The sequence below is a fragment of the Melanotaenia boesemani genome, chromosome 10 (assembly GCF_017639745.1).
Source record: "Melanotaenia boesemani isolate fMelBoe1 chromosome 10, fMelBoe1.pri, whole genome shotgun sequence".
NCBI classification, from domain to species: Eukaryota; Metazoa; Chordata; class Actinopteri; order Atheriniformes; family Melanotaeniidae; genus Melanotaenia; species Melanotaenia boesemani.
Genome location: NC_055691.1, coordinates 8,416,668 through 8,433,502, shown reverse-complemented (window position 1 = coordinate 8,433,502; position 16,835 = coordinate 8,416,668). Strand labels below are relative to the sequence as shown.

Below are 16,835 nucleotides of genomic sequence, written 5' to 3'. Positions count from 1 at the left end.
ATGCTCACACACACATACTGTGAGCTAAAGGACAGATGCTATCCCCACCCTATCGCTCATCATCCTCTCAAAGCCAGCTGGAGAGAAGATGAGATTTGGGGCTGACTGGTTTTGTCTTTTTATTTAGTCACACCCTGCACACCTCACTCTATCCGTCACTTCTGTCCTGCATCCAGAAAATCAGTCACCATAAAAAACTTATCCTTTAACTATTCCTCCTGGAAAATCATCTTACCTTTGTCTTTTTTCCTTTTTACCTTTGTGGGGGCAATGATGAAGAGTAGAAAGACTTTTTAAACTTTTGGACCTGAACTTTAAATCTTATATGCCAAAAAAAAAAAAAAAAAAAAAAAAAAAAAAAAAAAAAAAACAGAACTTGGCAAAACCCCTAAACTGCAGCGCAGGCATCAAGAAGTTGGAAATGCTGCACTCTCTTCCACGACGACGCCATGAGATCTGATAATATCTGAGCGTTATATCTTTATTAAAATTTCATCACAATCGTTCATCAGGAAAAAAATTATGCTCCAACTTTTAAAACTTCATGTTTGAGGAAAGAGTAGCTTCTTTTCATCAAGCAGCTCTGCACACAATTAACTCAAAAAGGTGAAAGAGAGCTTGAAAAAGAGGCGCAGTGAAGTGGTTAAGTAAAGAGAAAAGAAAAAAAAAATTAAGCAAAGAAGAAGACAAAAGGGGAAGTGTTTTTTTTTTTTGTTGTCAAGGATGACTGGAGCCATGATGAAACACCCCACAGGACAGACCTCCTCTCCTCTACTGCTCCTCCTCCCATCTTCCCTCCCTCTCTCCACCACTCTCCACTGATCTGCCAGCTTTCCTCGGCTACATCACTTTCAGTGCAGAGCGAGAAAGCCGAGTGCAGGAGCCGAGCTCGCCGTCCACACAGATGGCAGAGAACACAAGAGAGACCTGCTGCACCCATCAGCCAGAACAGTGACGGAAGGACGGGGGGGCATGAAGACGGTGGAAAGCAGGGAGGGGGAAAGTTCAGAACTTGAAGACAGAGGAATAAAAGGAGGTTAAAAGGGTGGAAGAAGCTGCTCCGAGCTGAAAGGGAGTTCACCTCATAGGGAGTGGAGGGAGGTTATAGCTGTGGGCTTCAGTCTCAACTTGTTTGTGTGTGCTGAGAGAGAGACGGAGGAGGGAGAGACGGAGGAGAAAGAAACAGAGGCGAGCGAGACGGAGGAGGGAGAGACGGAGGAGAGAGAGACAGAGTAGGTGGAGAGACGCCGTTGGAGCATCGCAGGGTGCACAGCTTGACTGTAAGACAAATCGACTCTGACACATCATCCTCCGTCTGTGTGTCAGCGTGTGTGTTTGCTGCTCTGACATAGAAGGTGGTCCAGTGTGAGTGTGGGGGTGTCCTAGTCACCCTGACCAGGACTGCAGGAGGAGGTGGTGGTGGGCTGGGGACAGTGGCAGGCCCAGGGGTGGGGGCATGGCCATGGGGGGGCCGCATCCCGTCCTCCACGCTCCACCGAGACAGGGGCTGGGGTTGGGGGTCCTGGAGTGGGGGCCCACCCAGGGGAGCTCCCAGACTGTCGGAGCTCAGGCCTTGGATGAGCGGAGGGGTGGTCATAGGTGGAGGTAGTGGCGCGGGAGGAGATGGGGCAGAGAAAGGAGGCAGGCTTAGATGTTCCCGCAGACTCTGGGTTCTTCTCGGAACGCTGGTTCTCGTCTTTCTCACCTCACTCTTCGTGTCTGTCTCCCTGCGCGGGGGCGTCGGATTCAACTACCTGGAGCCACCTGGGTGGGAGGAGTCGAGGCGGGTGAAGCTGGTGCCCAACTATGTGGGGGCTCACCAGCTGTCACCAGCCGACACTCAGCTGCAGAAGACATGTGCCTGCCCTCGGTGTGTTGGAGATCCTGGAGTCTCCGATTGGTTCGATGAGAACTATGACCCAGACATTTCTCCCGTTTGGACCAGAGACAACATCCAGCTGCCCCCTGATGTCTACTACTGGTGGGTGGTAAGTAACCACATCTTTTAAATGTACTCACTTTTTAGTAGCTGCAGTAGTTTCAAAGTAAAAGATGCTGATTTCTGTGCAGGATTTTTTTGGGTTGCAGTCCTGATAAGCAGAGCAACATATAAAAGGCCAAACGCAGCTGCATCCATGTTACCGTGCAAGGTCATGGTTGACATTAGCCAGTTTACAGTCACATAAGAAGGCAAAAAAGAAAGTAGTCCCCTTCTCAATGTTTTATCCATCAGCTCATCCTTGTCCTTACCAGATGTTAAAGATGATGTAAATACAATCTTTAATAAAAAAGAACACATGTCATTTTACCCAGTTTCATTATTTAACTAAATCAAAGTAACAAATGAAGAAGCAGTGTGTGAATAAACTGTCTACATCATGATCCAGCAGCTTATAGAAATTCTGCGCAGCAATAACTTTAAACATTAGTTGTTTTTTTGTTTTTTCGTGACTAACAGTCTCTCACATGGCAGTGGAGGAATTTTGATCCACTCTTCTTTCCATCATTGCTTCAGTTTATTGAGGTTTGCACGTTACTGAAGATCTCACCACAGCATTTTAGTCAGACTCTAGAATAAGTTGATATACAGAAGAGTTCATTGTCCACTGAATGACTGCATACCAAGCCCAGATCATCATCCCTCCACCACCGTGCTTAACAAGTGTTTGCTTTAATATGCTGTGTTTGGTTTTCTTAACTTTGGTCTGGTCTGTCCAAAGGACGTTTTTCCAGATGTCTTGTAGTTTATTCAGATGCAGTTACAATGCAACCTAAGCCCTGCTGCCATGTTCTTGTTTTTTTTTCTGTAACTCTTCCAAACAAGCCATACTTGATCAGTCTTTTTCTAACTGGTTTGTTTTGAACATGAACATTTAACATGCGACCTGAGGCCTGGATAGTCTGAAATGTAGCTCTTGGATTTTTTTTATTTTCTTTGATACTTGCATTTATTATTGCCTTGTCTGACCTTGTAGTTGACCTGGTAATAATTGCTAATGTCTTTCCTCCTTTGTATTGTGTTAACACACACCTGAATGCTGCAGAACATCAAACTAACAAAGCTGCTTTTACAGAGATGCTCACACTGTTGATGATCAGTTAAGTGCATTGGATTAGCTGCACCCACCTGCTACTTACACTCTTTATTCTTATGGAAGCAGTGAGGGTGTGTTTCTTTATGTCATTGCTATTCATCTGGCTCCATTAGCTGATTGTATGTTGAAATGAGGATAGATTTATGTTGCATAATACAGCCTTGGAGCAGATCAATACATTTAAACTCAGTTTCAGTTGATTCTTTTCAGTCATTTTGACTTGTCAAACCAGTTTGATACCAAAGAACTAGATTGTCTAACTGAGTTGTAAGTAGGGATGTTCTGATGCCATTTTTTTCTGTCCAATACCGATACCTGGGGTTTAGGTATCTGCTGATACCGAGTATGGATGCGATACCAGTGTTATTTTATTAAGAGGTCTATAAATTCCATTTCATTCTTCAGCTTCACGTGACAGTGACATGGACCTGACTGACATGAGAATGATAAATTTTTGCTATTGCTAGTGCGTCCAATAACAATACTTTGGGTTAAATATAAGATGAACCACGAACCATTAGTTTCCTCCTTCTCAGATGAATGAAAAGTGCAACAAGAAAGACGGTGCTGGAACCAGAGATGCCGATCACCTGATCACCTACAGCCAGTCACGGAACAACAGGAGAGAGAGGAGGAAGAGGAGGAGGAGGAGAATTTTAGAAATTTTAGACAGCCTTAATATTTATTTATTTAATTCATGTTTTATATACATCTGAAGTCCATGATGGCCAGAGAACTGTTTTAATTATTGAGTAAATAAACTTGGATCAAAGAATTTCCATTAAAAACTATCTTGAAAATGGACATGAACATTGAACATATTTCCACAAAGAACAGGGGCTGTTAATCCAGGATAATAAATTCTAAGATATTTGTTACTGCGGTGGCTTTCTGGCTTTCTTCTGCAAATTCCTCTTGTTTTTTAAAAGCATTTGCCAATGTTTGTTATTGTTGTGGTTCGTTGCCAATTTGCTGTAAGGCAACAAACTTGTGCTTTTTCACGTGATTTCAACCAAAATGTTTTATAAAGTCGCTGGTGGTAAATTTGGCAACATTCATGTCGCCTCTGGAAACTACAGCCCTGCGTATGAGGCATGTCACTGTTTTGCTAGCGGGATTTTCTAATGAGTAATAATGCCAAATTACTAACATACCATTAATGCTAAATGTTAGCACAACAGTGACTAAGGTGCAGCTGCTTCTCCGCTTACCAACTCAAAACAAAGACTGCGTAATACTTGCCGATAATGAACCCCTTACTTTTGGTAGGATCGATGAGTATTTCTGATGCTAGTTTTGGTATCGGCCCATCCCTAGTTGTAAATTCCCTTTTGAAATTGTACGGTTGAGAATTATTTAACATTTTGTAAAAGGAGCGGAGCTGGGGTTTTCATTTACAAACACTATTAAAGTTGTCGGCTTTAGCTTAATCTGTGGAGTACACATCTTTCATCCACAAGATTTCCCAGTTTAATCCCTGGAGTTAACCGCTCCAGGCAGCATATTAGTGTTCATGTTAAGTCTCATTTAATTTATTTAAATTTGTCACCCTTCATAAAGCATTTTAGGCATTTTGCCTCAGAATCTTGTTTGTTTTTATCTTTATTTTTCTAGAGAATATCATAATCTAGATCTAATATCTGAGAGGAGAGTAGAAAGGATAATATCACTAGCATGCTTGTAAACACAAAGCTGCATCGAACCGAAACACTGAAAGCAGAGAAAATGGCACGCCCGACTGTCCAAAAAAATTAAATATTCTTACTAGCTCCTTAAAAGCTCAGTGATTAACAGGTTTTAACATGTTTGTTTGCATGCCACTAACTGAGTGGTGCACATAATCCCACATAAAACCATTACAGACTAAACATGCAAGACACAATGTACAAACCTGTTAGCCTTTGAAATGCTGTTAGCCATACGCTTGACCTTTAAACTCCCAAGTAGATTCTGCCTCTTTAAATAATTACGTTAAGCTCAACCAATCATGCCTTGAATGCACCGCCACACTTGACATGCTTATGAGTTATAGCTGATCAAGTTCTTCCAAGCGGGTTAAATGAATGGTAGTCTCACCACAAGGCCTCTAAATTGTACTTCAATGGTCAGCAGCCAATGTGGCTGGTAGATTCCTAAAATTAGATAAAACAATCCAGATTATATTACCATCGAAACATGTCAGGTAGGTTTATGATAAAACTGTCTGATAACATAAGAACTAAATCAGCTATAAAAATTATAGACAATATGAACTTTATTGGATTAATCCAGATTATAAATTTATTTTGATGTTGGTTTTCTCATGAGAATTCATAAATATTCTCAAATTTCTTTTGTCCATCAAGGAACAGAGTAACCTTTTCTCTGAACATATAGCAAAAATGGTTGATTTTAAACATAAGTTTAGTAGAGTTTTTACAACATTACTGAAATAAGAGAAGTTTTGTCCGTTCAGCATTTTTGAATATTTGAAAAGAAGTCAACGATGGATCACAATGACAAATAATAAATACAATTTTCTTGACCATAGTCACTATAGTCAAACTCCTTATGTAATTTACACATAACCAAACGTCTTCAGAGCTCTTTTTAAAAAGAATATTTTGGACTGTAGTTTACTCCAACCCCTTAATTAATTCTTTTGTTTAGTGATAACTTACTGACTCGGTTAACTTGAAAAAGAGAATAGTTGGACCAGCTAAAATTAATTGCTTTCATTTGTAACAAGTGACTTAATTAAGTTTATCCAAGTTCATTTATTAAGTTAGTTCAACTCAACAGACCTATTCAAATAATTTAGTACCAACTGTGCAAAGATTGCAAAGACTTGTGGGGAAGGCAGCAAGAAATGAACCTTTTATGATTGCTTTTGCATAAATATGTCTTTCACTGCTTGTGTTATATTTTATTTAAACAATATTGTTGTAAAATTCCATTCTGTGTGAATGTTAAAGTGCACCAGGGAGTAACACCCAGCACCACCATGGTTTTTGAGTTCATCCAGCAGCAGAAATTAATCTACTGACTGAAGAAATAATGTCTAAATATTTCCTACTACCATAAAATACTCCCATTTTAGAAACTAGAAATGTAAAAGTAATCCATTTAAATATTTTTCACACTATTTTATCAATTATAATGTGAATATTTAGCTACTTAGGGATGAGTTAAATTTATTTGGGATAACTTGAATCTTTTAGGTTAACTCAAACACTATCAAGCTGAATAAACTTTAATTAAATCATTTGTTACCAATTGAAACGATTCATTTAAGTTGGTTTAACTAATCTCTTTTTACAGTGTTTGATCTTCAGCGTATGATTCCGTGACACTGGATATTCTCAGCTTGGTGTTCGTGTACAAACTCTGGGCTGATAGCCCAAATGATCTGCATGTCAGATCTCAGTGGTTTTCACCTCCTCCTCCATCAACACTCACCTACACCCTTGTTCTTGTAACCAGCTGTGTTCCTTACACCGACCAACTACCACTTTCCTACCATTTTTCCTTCTACGTGTCACTTTGTTTAAATTTCTCTCCTCATTCGGCTTTTCTTTGATTGGTTCAACTCATAAACAGCACCACACACGTTGTACCCCGATATCGCGGCTAGAGCTCAAACTCCTGCATATATACTCTCCTAGACTCAAACGGGCCACAGTAATACACACATCCTCCAAAATTTTACAGTTTTGTAAAAAACAGTTTTGTCCAAGTGTATATTAACCCTCTGGCATATTGCTCTGCGTCAACATCCCGATCTTATAATGACAGTAACATCTGACAAAATTATGCCTGAAGTAACTTAGAAACCCGGTTCAACTCAGCTGTGCACGTGACTGCGTGACTGAGTGATGGAAACCGTCATCACAGATTTAAAAATCTTATTAAAAGTATTCAACCTGTCTGAGTTCAGTCAACATGATTGATTTAAATGATTTATTATCAATGAACAAGCTCTGTGGTTTAACATAGATCTGCAAAACCTAGATACTGGACTCATATTTGTATTAAATTTTATTTATTAGTGTTTTAAATCACTTTTTAAATCACACCAAAACTTAACCTTCTTAAAAGCAGATGAAATAATAATCAAGTTAAGATGATAATAAGAGATAAACAGTGTTTTAAGCCATGTTTGTGTAATGACTGTCTGGCCTGCAGAAGAGTTTATCATTTGTCTCTGCTTCTTTTGGAAAAGTTTAATTGGGCTATAAAATCTTTATCAAGGAACCTGTTGATATAGAAATCTTATTTACAGGAAACCAGAGGCTAAAATACTCATTAAAAACTTAGATTATATCTAAGCCCACAGTAACTAAAACCAGTTTTTAATAGTAAATCAGCATGATGTCTATAACAGAATTTATAAAAATTTGTTGAGAATTGAGTTACAGATGATTTTGACAACGATCTAGATTTTCTACATCTTTATCTTTCTGCATCAATGACAATTTGATCAGCTTTACATCTTTATTGTTTTTGTTTAATTTAAATTATTTTAATTCTTATTTCTTTCCATGTTTTTTTCTTCTGTTAAGCACTTTAGGTTGCTTCGACACATTTGCTTTATAAATATATGAAATGCATGAAATATAAATCTGTTTCTAAATTAAACCTTTAATACCGTATCTATCATACGTGATTCATGCAGTTTCTGATATCCTTTGCATCACTTTATGGTAAAAACTTTGCTGAAACGCTTTTGTCCACCATCTGATGCTTTTCTTCTGCCCCCTGGTGGACAGCTTTTGCACTACAATAATTGTACCACATACCACATAAAGCCTTAATACACTGTAAATATAATATAATACTTTTACATAATGTTAGGGAGCGAAATAAAGACTTCAGATTTTAAAAATGTGAATTTTTTACCCAATCTTTTCTTGGGTCAGGCTTTAAAGGGTTAATGGCAGAAGGTGACAACAGATGTATTTGTTCAACGGAGCCAGCGTTTTCTACATGGATAACCAGCGTGTGAAATATGGGCAGACAGTATGAGGGTACTGTGGTTTGAAGGTTTTGTGGGTAATCCTCTGTATGCCATTAAAAACAGAGCCACACGTCAGACAGTAGACTCCAGCAGCTTCATGAGCAGCAGAATTTGTGTTGTGTGTTTATTGATCTGTGTGTTTATTCAGCAATATGAGTCATGTTTAAATCCTCTCTTTCCTCTGCAAAGTAAATACATTTGTGTTTATTATACAAATTAGCTTTTTTCATAGTTAGTCTCTTGTAAAATACTCATTAAAATCTGTAAACACAGTTTTATTTTTTGACATTGGAAAGAGCTTAAAGCTAGTTTTCAGACACCCAAGATTCTAACCACATTTAACCCCTCGATGCCCAATGTTGTACATTTGCAAAAAAAAAAACACTTCTGGTCTTTGTTGATTTTATTTATTTTAAACTAATCAATTTATTTGCCTTTATTCCCCCCTTTTTAGTATTTACTTCTAGATTATTTATCTATATTTATGATAGTTGTTAATTTATTTAATTGTAGTTGATTTCATTCCAGTCTACCTTTTTGTTGTTCTTTTTCCAAATTTCTTCCTGTTTTTATTTAAAAAAAAATTTAATTGTGGATAAATTTAGACATTAAGGGGTTGACAAAATGTTTTATATGGAAGGTGAAAAGTGCCACAATAAAATACATTAAATAAAGCATTGAGAAATTTATTAAAACTAGAAATAAAAACATACAATAAAAAAATAAATGTGACAACTACTTAAATGTGTCCTTGAAGTTTAACTCCACCCCCTACTTTTTGCATAACTCCACCCACTGCCAAATCTTGAAAAATGCCAGAAACTGCAAGGGTTGGGTGGGCGGATCAGGACACACTGGCAGAAATGACTGACAGATAGCCGCTCAGCGGCCACTAGCAAGATGGAAAGCAAGACTCACAAAGCACCTATAGGCCACAGAGCGGTCTTTGAGGTGGAAGACTTTTCCCCTCGTGAATCTCCTCAGCTACGCATGTACAAGGTGGTCCTGAACCGTATCAGTCTGAGCCATTAGCACTGTTACGCTGGCCTGTCAGCAGCTCCAGCAGCTCTGGAAAGCTGTGGAGACTTGCGGCAGGTTGTGGCAGCTGCAGGAAGTGCTGCTGGAAGTTGTTCCTGCTACGATTTGAGCTGCTGTCTGTCGCCAGATGAGGATCAGCCAAGCAGCAACCTCCGGCAGTGAAATGTGAAGCCTATGCAGAGGTGCAAATAATTGCAGTTCAATTCTCATCCGCTAGGGGCTGACTCCAAAACAAAGCAAATCCCCATAGACTCCCATGTTAAAAAGGCCAACTTCACAGCAGAAATAAACATGTTTAAAGTCTGGTACAAAAATCCATTTTAGGATTAATAGGTCAAGTTTACCTTCATGACAACTGTGAGGGAGGTGAAATTTTTTCTATTATTTATTAGGGCCGTGTCCTTTTGATTGACTTGTATCCAATATCTGCGGCAAGAAGGGAGCGTGCAGCACAACCGCGGTTTTTAGCCGGCTAACAGTGCACCTTAGCTTTAGCCCGCCTACCTCTGTTAGCTGGTTAGCTACCATTAGCTCCGGGTTAGCTTGGTTAGCTCTTAGCTACAGGCAGCTTGGAGTTTGATAGATGTTAATTATCCACCCCCACACTCACAGCCCCCCTCTCAGCTCCGCCACTTTGACCATTTTTGTATTTTCCTGGAGCGGAGGCAGGCGTGATCCTGCCAAGGTGGCGATGGCAGGAACCGCCCAACGAGCTTGACTTTTGCTCTTCAGAAACCTACGGGTGACTTCACCAAGGCTCTGTCCATCTTTTATATACAGTCTATGGGATCAGCAGGTCAAGAATATTTCTGGTGTTACTTTTACACCCCTTAAAAGCACAAATCCATCCCATTGCAGGAATATTTAATCAGAAATTCTGTGAAAGAAAAGAAGTCTGAAACTAGCAAATTTACCCCTCCACAAGTGCCAAATTAAAGAGCCCTGCAGTGCCTGTGGAAATGCCCCGATACATTAGGTGGTAGTATTATTTATGCTATTACCTGTATGACACATCATCTTTTAGCATATGTTAAAAACATCTATTTAAATATGCTATCAAGGATAAAAACTTAACTATTATCTATTTATTTGGGCCTGTGGTGAAAAATTTTGAAACTCTTCTTAAAACTGGTGATCCAACAGCTCCTGAGAGTTGCTGATGATAACGGGAGCTTTGAGGACTGCATTTATTCATTTGTCTTAGTTCTTTTTTTCCACTGGTTGCTTTCATACTGTGACAGGAATACTGAAATAACTAAATAAAGTGTGGAAAAAATTGGTTGTGCAAGCTTTGATTAAATTGGTTTAAACGCACCGACTTGATGATAAACTGTTTTATTTATATCATGAAATTAATCAAAGTTAATTTAACAATAAATTTTACAGAATATTATCTTTTTAACCTCACCTGGAGCTCTGTCACTTTATATTTGGCGCATGGGGGTATCAGTTACATGGAAGATGCTATGTAATTATGATTTCAGCTTCACCTCCCCCTCCTGCAGAGCCAAGCAATCCCAGCTTACAAGTACAACATGCTGCCCCTGCATCCCTGCCAGTCACATGTTGTGGCGTTCATGCTGATGTGGAGCAAGCAGTCGGCCACAGAGTTTTCCTTAAACGGCATTGAGTTATGGCAGAAAAACCTAAATTAATCTGTCATCTGAGGAAATGCAGGAGACAGATGGCAAGCACTTAATTACAGACTTGTTACTCTGATGGCTTTTTTATTTCTTTTTTATTCCTGTTACTGCTTTTTACAAAAGTGCTGTGTGGAGTCCTTTTCTGGTTGGGTTTGACTCAAAGCTTCATCTTAAGTTCAACTCTGAAATGCTAAGAAACTGCAAGTGCAGTATAATTCTGCTAAGTCATTAGGTCACACTGCAACAGGGGAAGTGATGAACCAGGAGAGAGGAGGAAGAATAAATGGGAGGAAGAGTAGACGTGTAATGAGAGGTGTAAGAGCGTAACATAAAAGAAGATGAGAGGGGTAAAACTGAGTTTAAAGGAAGGAAGAATATGAAAGAAGTGAACCAGAACAGAGCTGTAAATGCTGCTGCTTCTTAAAACCATCTCAAAATTTTACTGTTTGCTTTTTTAAGCCTGTTTTTTGACCTCAAATAAATAAAAAGTGACCTGCATATCAAGTAGTCTTTAGATGCAGATGCATCAATTATTATCCTGTCTGTGGCTTCGCCAGCCTCACAGATGGTCCTGGTGTCCTTTTTTGGTCTGTTTACAGCTGTTGAAGTGTGGTTTGTGACTATATTACCTTCAGCCATCACACGTCGGCATTGCATGTCTGGGTTGATGTCTGTAGACGTTTACAGAATTTAAATCACAAATTCACCTTCAGCTGCAGAAGTTTTATTTCTACGATGAGGTGAAATTAGTAAAGTTAAATTAGATTTAAGATGTTTAGAGTTAAGAAAGTGAAGGGTGTATGTTGATGGATTAATGGTAGATTTATTTTTGTTTGGATTACTTTATGTTTTATTTACACCATTTGAATGTTTATTTCTGCATGGACTAATTAATCACCAAAGTTCATTATTCTAGACCAACATTCACATAAAACTACAAACACCTAGTCCAGTGTTTCTCTCGTCTGTACCCCCATCAAAAGGTTCAATACAACAGTCAAACATGACTCCCGTATTACTGATGGTGCTATGTTGAGCTAAATAACATTACTGTATCATTGTGTCAGCAAATCATTTAGATGCTTGTTTACTGTAATATATATATATATATATATATATATATATATATGTACGTGGTCAACAGCAACTTCACCTGATGTGATTTGTGCAACATTAGAAAATGAAAAATTCACTCAACTTAGAAAAGAGCAATGATGAGAGTAAATGAAGAGCGTTACTTTGTTCAGTAATGGGTAATCTAACTACCTTTTCCATTGTTACAACGCTGTTACCTTTACTGAGCATAAAACGTTACTAGTGTAAGATGAGATTCATTTTTGTTTTGGGACTATATTGTGCTGCTATTACAGTGGAGAGGAGGTGGAGTGATACGGCGCTCATTACTGGAGTAGAAGAAGAGATGCTGTGTTAGGTTGTGCCCGGGTGCAAGCTAAGAATAAAGCAGCATCATATGTTCCAGCCAGAAGTTGTCCCCAAATAATTGTCTATGATCCGAATTTAGTTAATAGAGCTCGGGACTGTGACATCACACCGCAAAGCATTGTGGGATTAGCAGTCACGCCGGCAAAGCATAGCCAAGAGTGTAGTCACAGCTGTTTGAAAGGAAACTTTTTCTGGTTTATTTTTGAGTGATGGTGAGGACTTGTTGTGTTTTGAACTGACCATAATGGCAGACCACTGCGACATGGTTTGGGTTCTTTTAGTTTTCAACCTGGAAACAAAAACTCAGTGCCCATATTTCAAATGTTACCAGGGAGTATGCTTTGTTGTTCGAGGCATTTTCTCGGTGGAGTGATTGATGACTTTAGTTTCCATTCTTTTTTTTTCTGCAACTTCACTGTAAGCTACATTTTCCGGTCGCTCCATAGTGTGATCTGTGTCGTCTTTAGATGTTCGTGCATGTTTTGTTTCAAGACAAGTCCATGTAAATGTGTATGCAAGTATTTACACAGTACATGTAAAATATGTACTATAATAATAATAATAATTAACTAATTATTGTGGATGTTAGCAGACCGTGGGTTTGACATTAGAGAGTGGTCAGAACACCTGCTTTCACTGGAGGATGCTGTCAACGTGATGCGACGGATGTGGAGGAGACCAGGCTGCTAGCACACCTCAGGCTGGGAGGGTGGTTGGAGATGCACACACCAAATACACTTTTTTAAGCAGCATGTACCACGAAGCTTGGTAGATCCTTGTGAAGAAGAGAAAACTGTTACTTACTTAAAATGGTTTGTGTATGTTGTGCACTGACCAGTAGGTTTCCCAGTGTTATTGCTAAACCACAGTCAGATCCACATCAGAATTTATCTTACCAGTAACACTTTAGTGAGATGCTTTGAATTTCTATAAATCAATATTTTGTGCAACATAAAATTGATTGTTGGGAAAATGAAAACAAGTGAATTATTGAGTATTAATGAAAATGCATTAAGTTTAAAATGTTTTTTCCAACAAAAATAAACATTAATAGTAGCACTATAATATTCAAATAATATAAGAATATGTATACTAAAACCTTACATCAATTCAGTATTTAAAAAAACAGCAATTAAATCACTTGTAGTGACAAACAAGCTTCTGATGGCTGTAGTCCAATATAAGGCGCAGTTACCAGCTTTACTGGAGTAAACTGTAGAAATATACATAACATTGATTATTGAACAAATACAGGGATTATTTCCCTAAAATGATTAGAATTGCAGTTCTTTCAGACTGATTGACAGGAACAACATGAACCTTTTAAAGAGGACTGGGACTGCAGGACAGCAGAACAAAAACAATGTGACCAGACGCATGTACTGTTCTCTCTAAATCTACCTGCTTGCAGGTGATACAGAATCAAGGCTCACTGGCTGCAGGTCCCTGACTGAGCCTAGATTTTTGGGACCGTTCCCCACGCTTATATGGGTCAGTTCCACCTGATGTCTGAATTTCGTCTAGATAACGTTCCCTGTATGATTGTTCAGACAGGGAATGTTATCTATAAGAAACAGTGCTTTAAAGTTTTTTTCTCTGATCTCAGCAGCCAGACATTAACGTCTATGATTTTTCTGTTAGTAATTTATTCCATTAGGTTTCCATTTCATTCATTAGGGAGATCTAATATTCAGTTTTTAAATGAGACATGTCTTTACCATGGAAACAGAATAGAAACAGGAGTTGTTTACTAAAACCTCAGACATCAGCATTTAACCAACAAGCATAAAAAGCTGCAATCACATCATTTACATCCAGATTAACACACCGACACACTGATTAAGTTAAAAGGTTCCCTTGTCAGCTTTTAACCTGGATTAATAAAATGTTCCTCATTAGCACAGTTTCGCTGCCATTTCTGAGTTGGACAAGGACAGATGTGGACCTGTGTACAGACCAATCAGCCATAGTATCAAATTATCCACGTCAGTTTAACACAGCACATTATATTAACTGATATCTTATCCATGACACCACGAAATCCAATATATATATTATATCCAAAGGCTGGAAAAAACAGCAGCTTTATGTTTTAGCTAACAGCAGATATAACAGCACTACAACAAACCACACAATGAAGAATGAAGCACAAATTAAGTTTTGACAGGAACTTGCACCACAACCGACCTCCTGGCGTCTGCGTGGCGTCCCGTCCATTTTAAGTGGACCAAACAGTGGCAGTGTGAAAACACCCTCAAAGAGAATCTCGATTAGGCTTCCGACCAATGAACATTAGTTTTGTTAGTGACAACTGACAAGAACAAATCTTTTAATCTGTGAGTGGATGCCAGTTCCAGGCAGGCCAATCAGCCCCACTGATGTAGATCATCTGAAATTATTGTTATTGTTATTATTTTTTACAAGAAGGCCAATCAGGCCACTGAGAATCCATCCACTCCATCCGTGGGCCAGTCCAGGCCTGCAGAGCCCATTTACATGATCATAAAAGTCAGATAATTGTAGGAATTCACATAATTTTAGTAACCAGATCTAACGCGTTTACACACTGCAGAAGTGTGATTTAAAAAAATCATGGTTTACATCTCCTCGTATCGTTTCCAACGTACGTACATACTCGTGTTATTTCCCAAATTTTAGTCTCCTTGTTTTTGAGGATGGTGTGGTGAAAATCTTAAATAAATGTAATGGCTCAAAATTGTCTTTTAACAGTGTGCCATGAAGTCTGCATGTGTCTGATGCAGAAGAGGAGACTCAGTCAGCCTTTAAGTTCTTCAGGTCAAGATATAACACATTTTATGACACGCTTGCTGCATGCATGCATGTTTGCTGGAGGATTAACCCCATCCATCAGCTTAAAGTTGTAAACATAAGTTACAAGCAAACCCTCCTGCAAGTGCAATTCCAGTTATCTCCCTCATCTTAGGAAGGCACTTCGCTAAAACATTACCTCTACAGTCTAACATATACTATATGTGAATAAAACATTATAAAAGGCAGCTGAGTAACAATGAATAACAAATTTTCTGCTATAATGGTGACACCTAAACTAAGATTCTTTCTGTTAGCTGTTAGCTGTCTTAATGTGGGATCCAATGGGCTGCACGCTGCCGCTATGTGTCATTTATACTTCATGAGGATAAAATGAAGGTCGGCTGTCATACAGGAAGCATCTGCCCTTAGTTTTGGCCTGATAGGGCTTCCGCTCTTGCTTTTTTTCTTTTTAAGCACATGCACCAATGTTAAAAACTAAATAAAACAGATCCACAGGTCTGCAGACAAAGTTTTGGGGAGAAATCTAGATGTTAATCTGGTTTCTCACAATCAGAAAACTGCTGTCATCTGCTAAAACATCTGATTATGTTAACACAGTAGTGGAGGAGGTACTCAAACACCATACTTAAGTAAAAGTAGAAATAAAACAAAAATGTACTCTAGTAAAAATACCACATTAATCTTTTTACTTGAGCAAAAGTAAGTAAGTACTTACTTAAAACTAAAAGTACTTGCTGAATGTATTGGCTAATGCAGTCTGCAAGTGTGCTGACTGTATGTATATGTTAACACATCAATATTATGGGCTGTGCCATTTTAAGAATGATACAGATGATGTTACTGGGAACACTGGGAAAATCTCACACTGGATATTAGACAGGTTATTGAGCTTATTGTGTTTACCCTCTGTGACACAGTTCACACTTGAACTCACACTTGCTGCTGAAGATGATGATGATGCTGTGGATGAAGGAGGGTCTAACATGACGAATTTCCCTCTCTGTATCAATCACTTACATCCCTTCAAGACTAAACGGGATTTATTTTTTCCACAATAACCATTGGACTAAACGTTATCCTGCTTATTATATGGTGACTTACCAAAAAAATAAAAGAAACTTCACACAATGTTTAAATGAATGATTTTATCGTCGTGTCAAAAAGTAGTCCTTACCAAACAGAACTGTAAAGTCACAGGCGTTGCCTAGCAACATGGTAAATGACCATGAGTTTCTGTCACAGTAAATGAACAGACTACTCGAGGAATGATATGAAAGGTATGAATCAGAAGCTTACAGCAGCTGTCATTATAAGAAATATAGGAAAGCCCAATCAGTTGAGTTTTCTGCAGCGTTCTGTGGAACCTGATAATAATTTAAATGAAAGACAAACAATAAACTTGCACATTGTAGAAATGTGATGGAGTGGAAAGCAGAGATATTTAATGTAAAATGTAGCGCAGTAAAAGTCAAAAGTAACCAGAACTAAATCTACTGCCTAGGTTCTAGGCATACGATAACCGCAGAAATCAGATAATGATCATTATCACTGGTGTGCATGAAAATTAGCTCAATAATAAATTAAATGCTGGTATAATGGTGAACCATGGCTCTTTTTTTATTGACCACTTTAATCAAATCTGCTTTAAATTGATCATGTATTAGTCTTTAGGTGTTTTTTATTATTATTTCTACCCATTATAATTTTCATAAACTGAAATCAGAAACATTTTTTACAGTGAGTAAGCATGGTTTAATCAACACTTACACACATGTTAGAAACATGTAAATCTAAGCTTTAGTTGAAGAGGCATTTCTGTTTTGGGAG

General features: G+C 38.4%; 1 protein-coding gene across 2 annotated transcripts in view; it reads left to right on the top strand.

Annotated features, from left to right (window-relative positions):
• The first annotated feature begins 1,544 nt into the window (after window positions 1-1,544).
• Window positions 1,545-16,835, top strand: part of st3gal2 (ST3 beta-galactoside alpha-2,3-sialyltransferase 2) — a 34,253-nt gene continuing 18,962 nt past the window's right edge. For both annotated transcript variants that reach the window (XR_006011831.1, XM_041996694.1), the window contains exon 1: window positions 1,545-1,988. Coding sequence is in view for 1 of the 2 variants with exons in the window: in XM_041996694.1 (XP_041852628.1) it covers window positions 1,578-1,988 (411 nt within the window). In the remaining variant the exon portion in view is untranslated. The remainder of the gene's footprint in view (window positions 1,989-16,835) is intronic.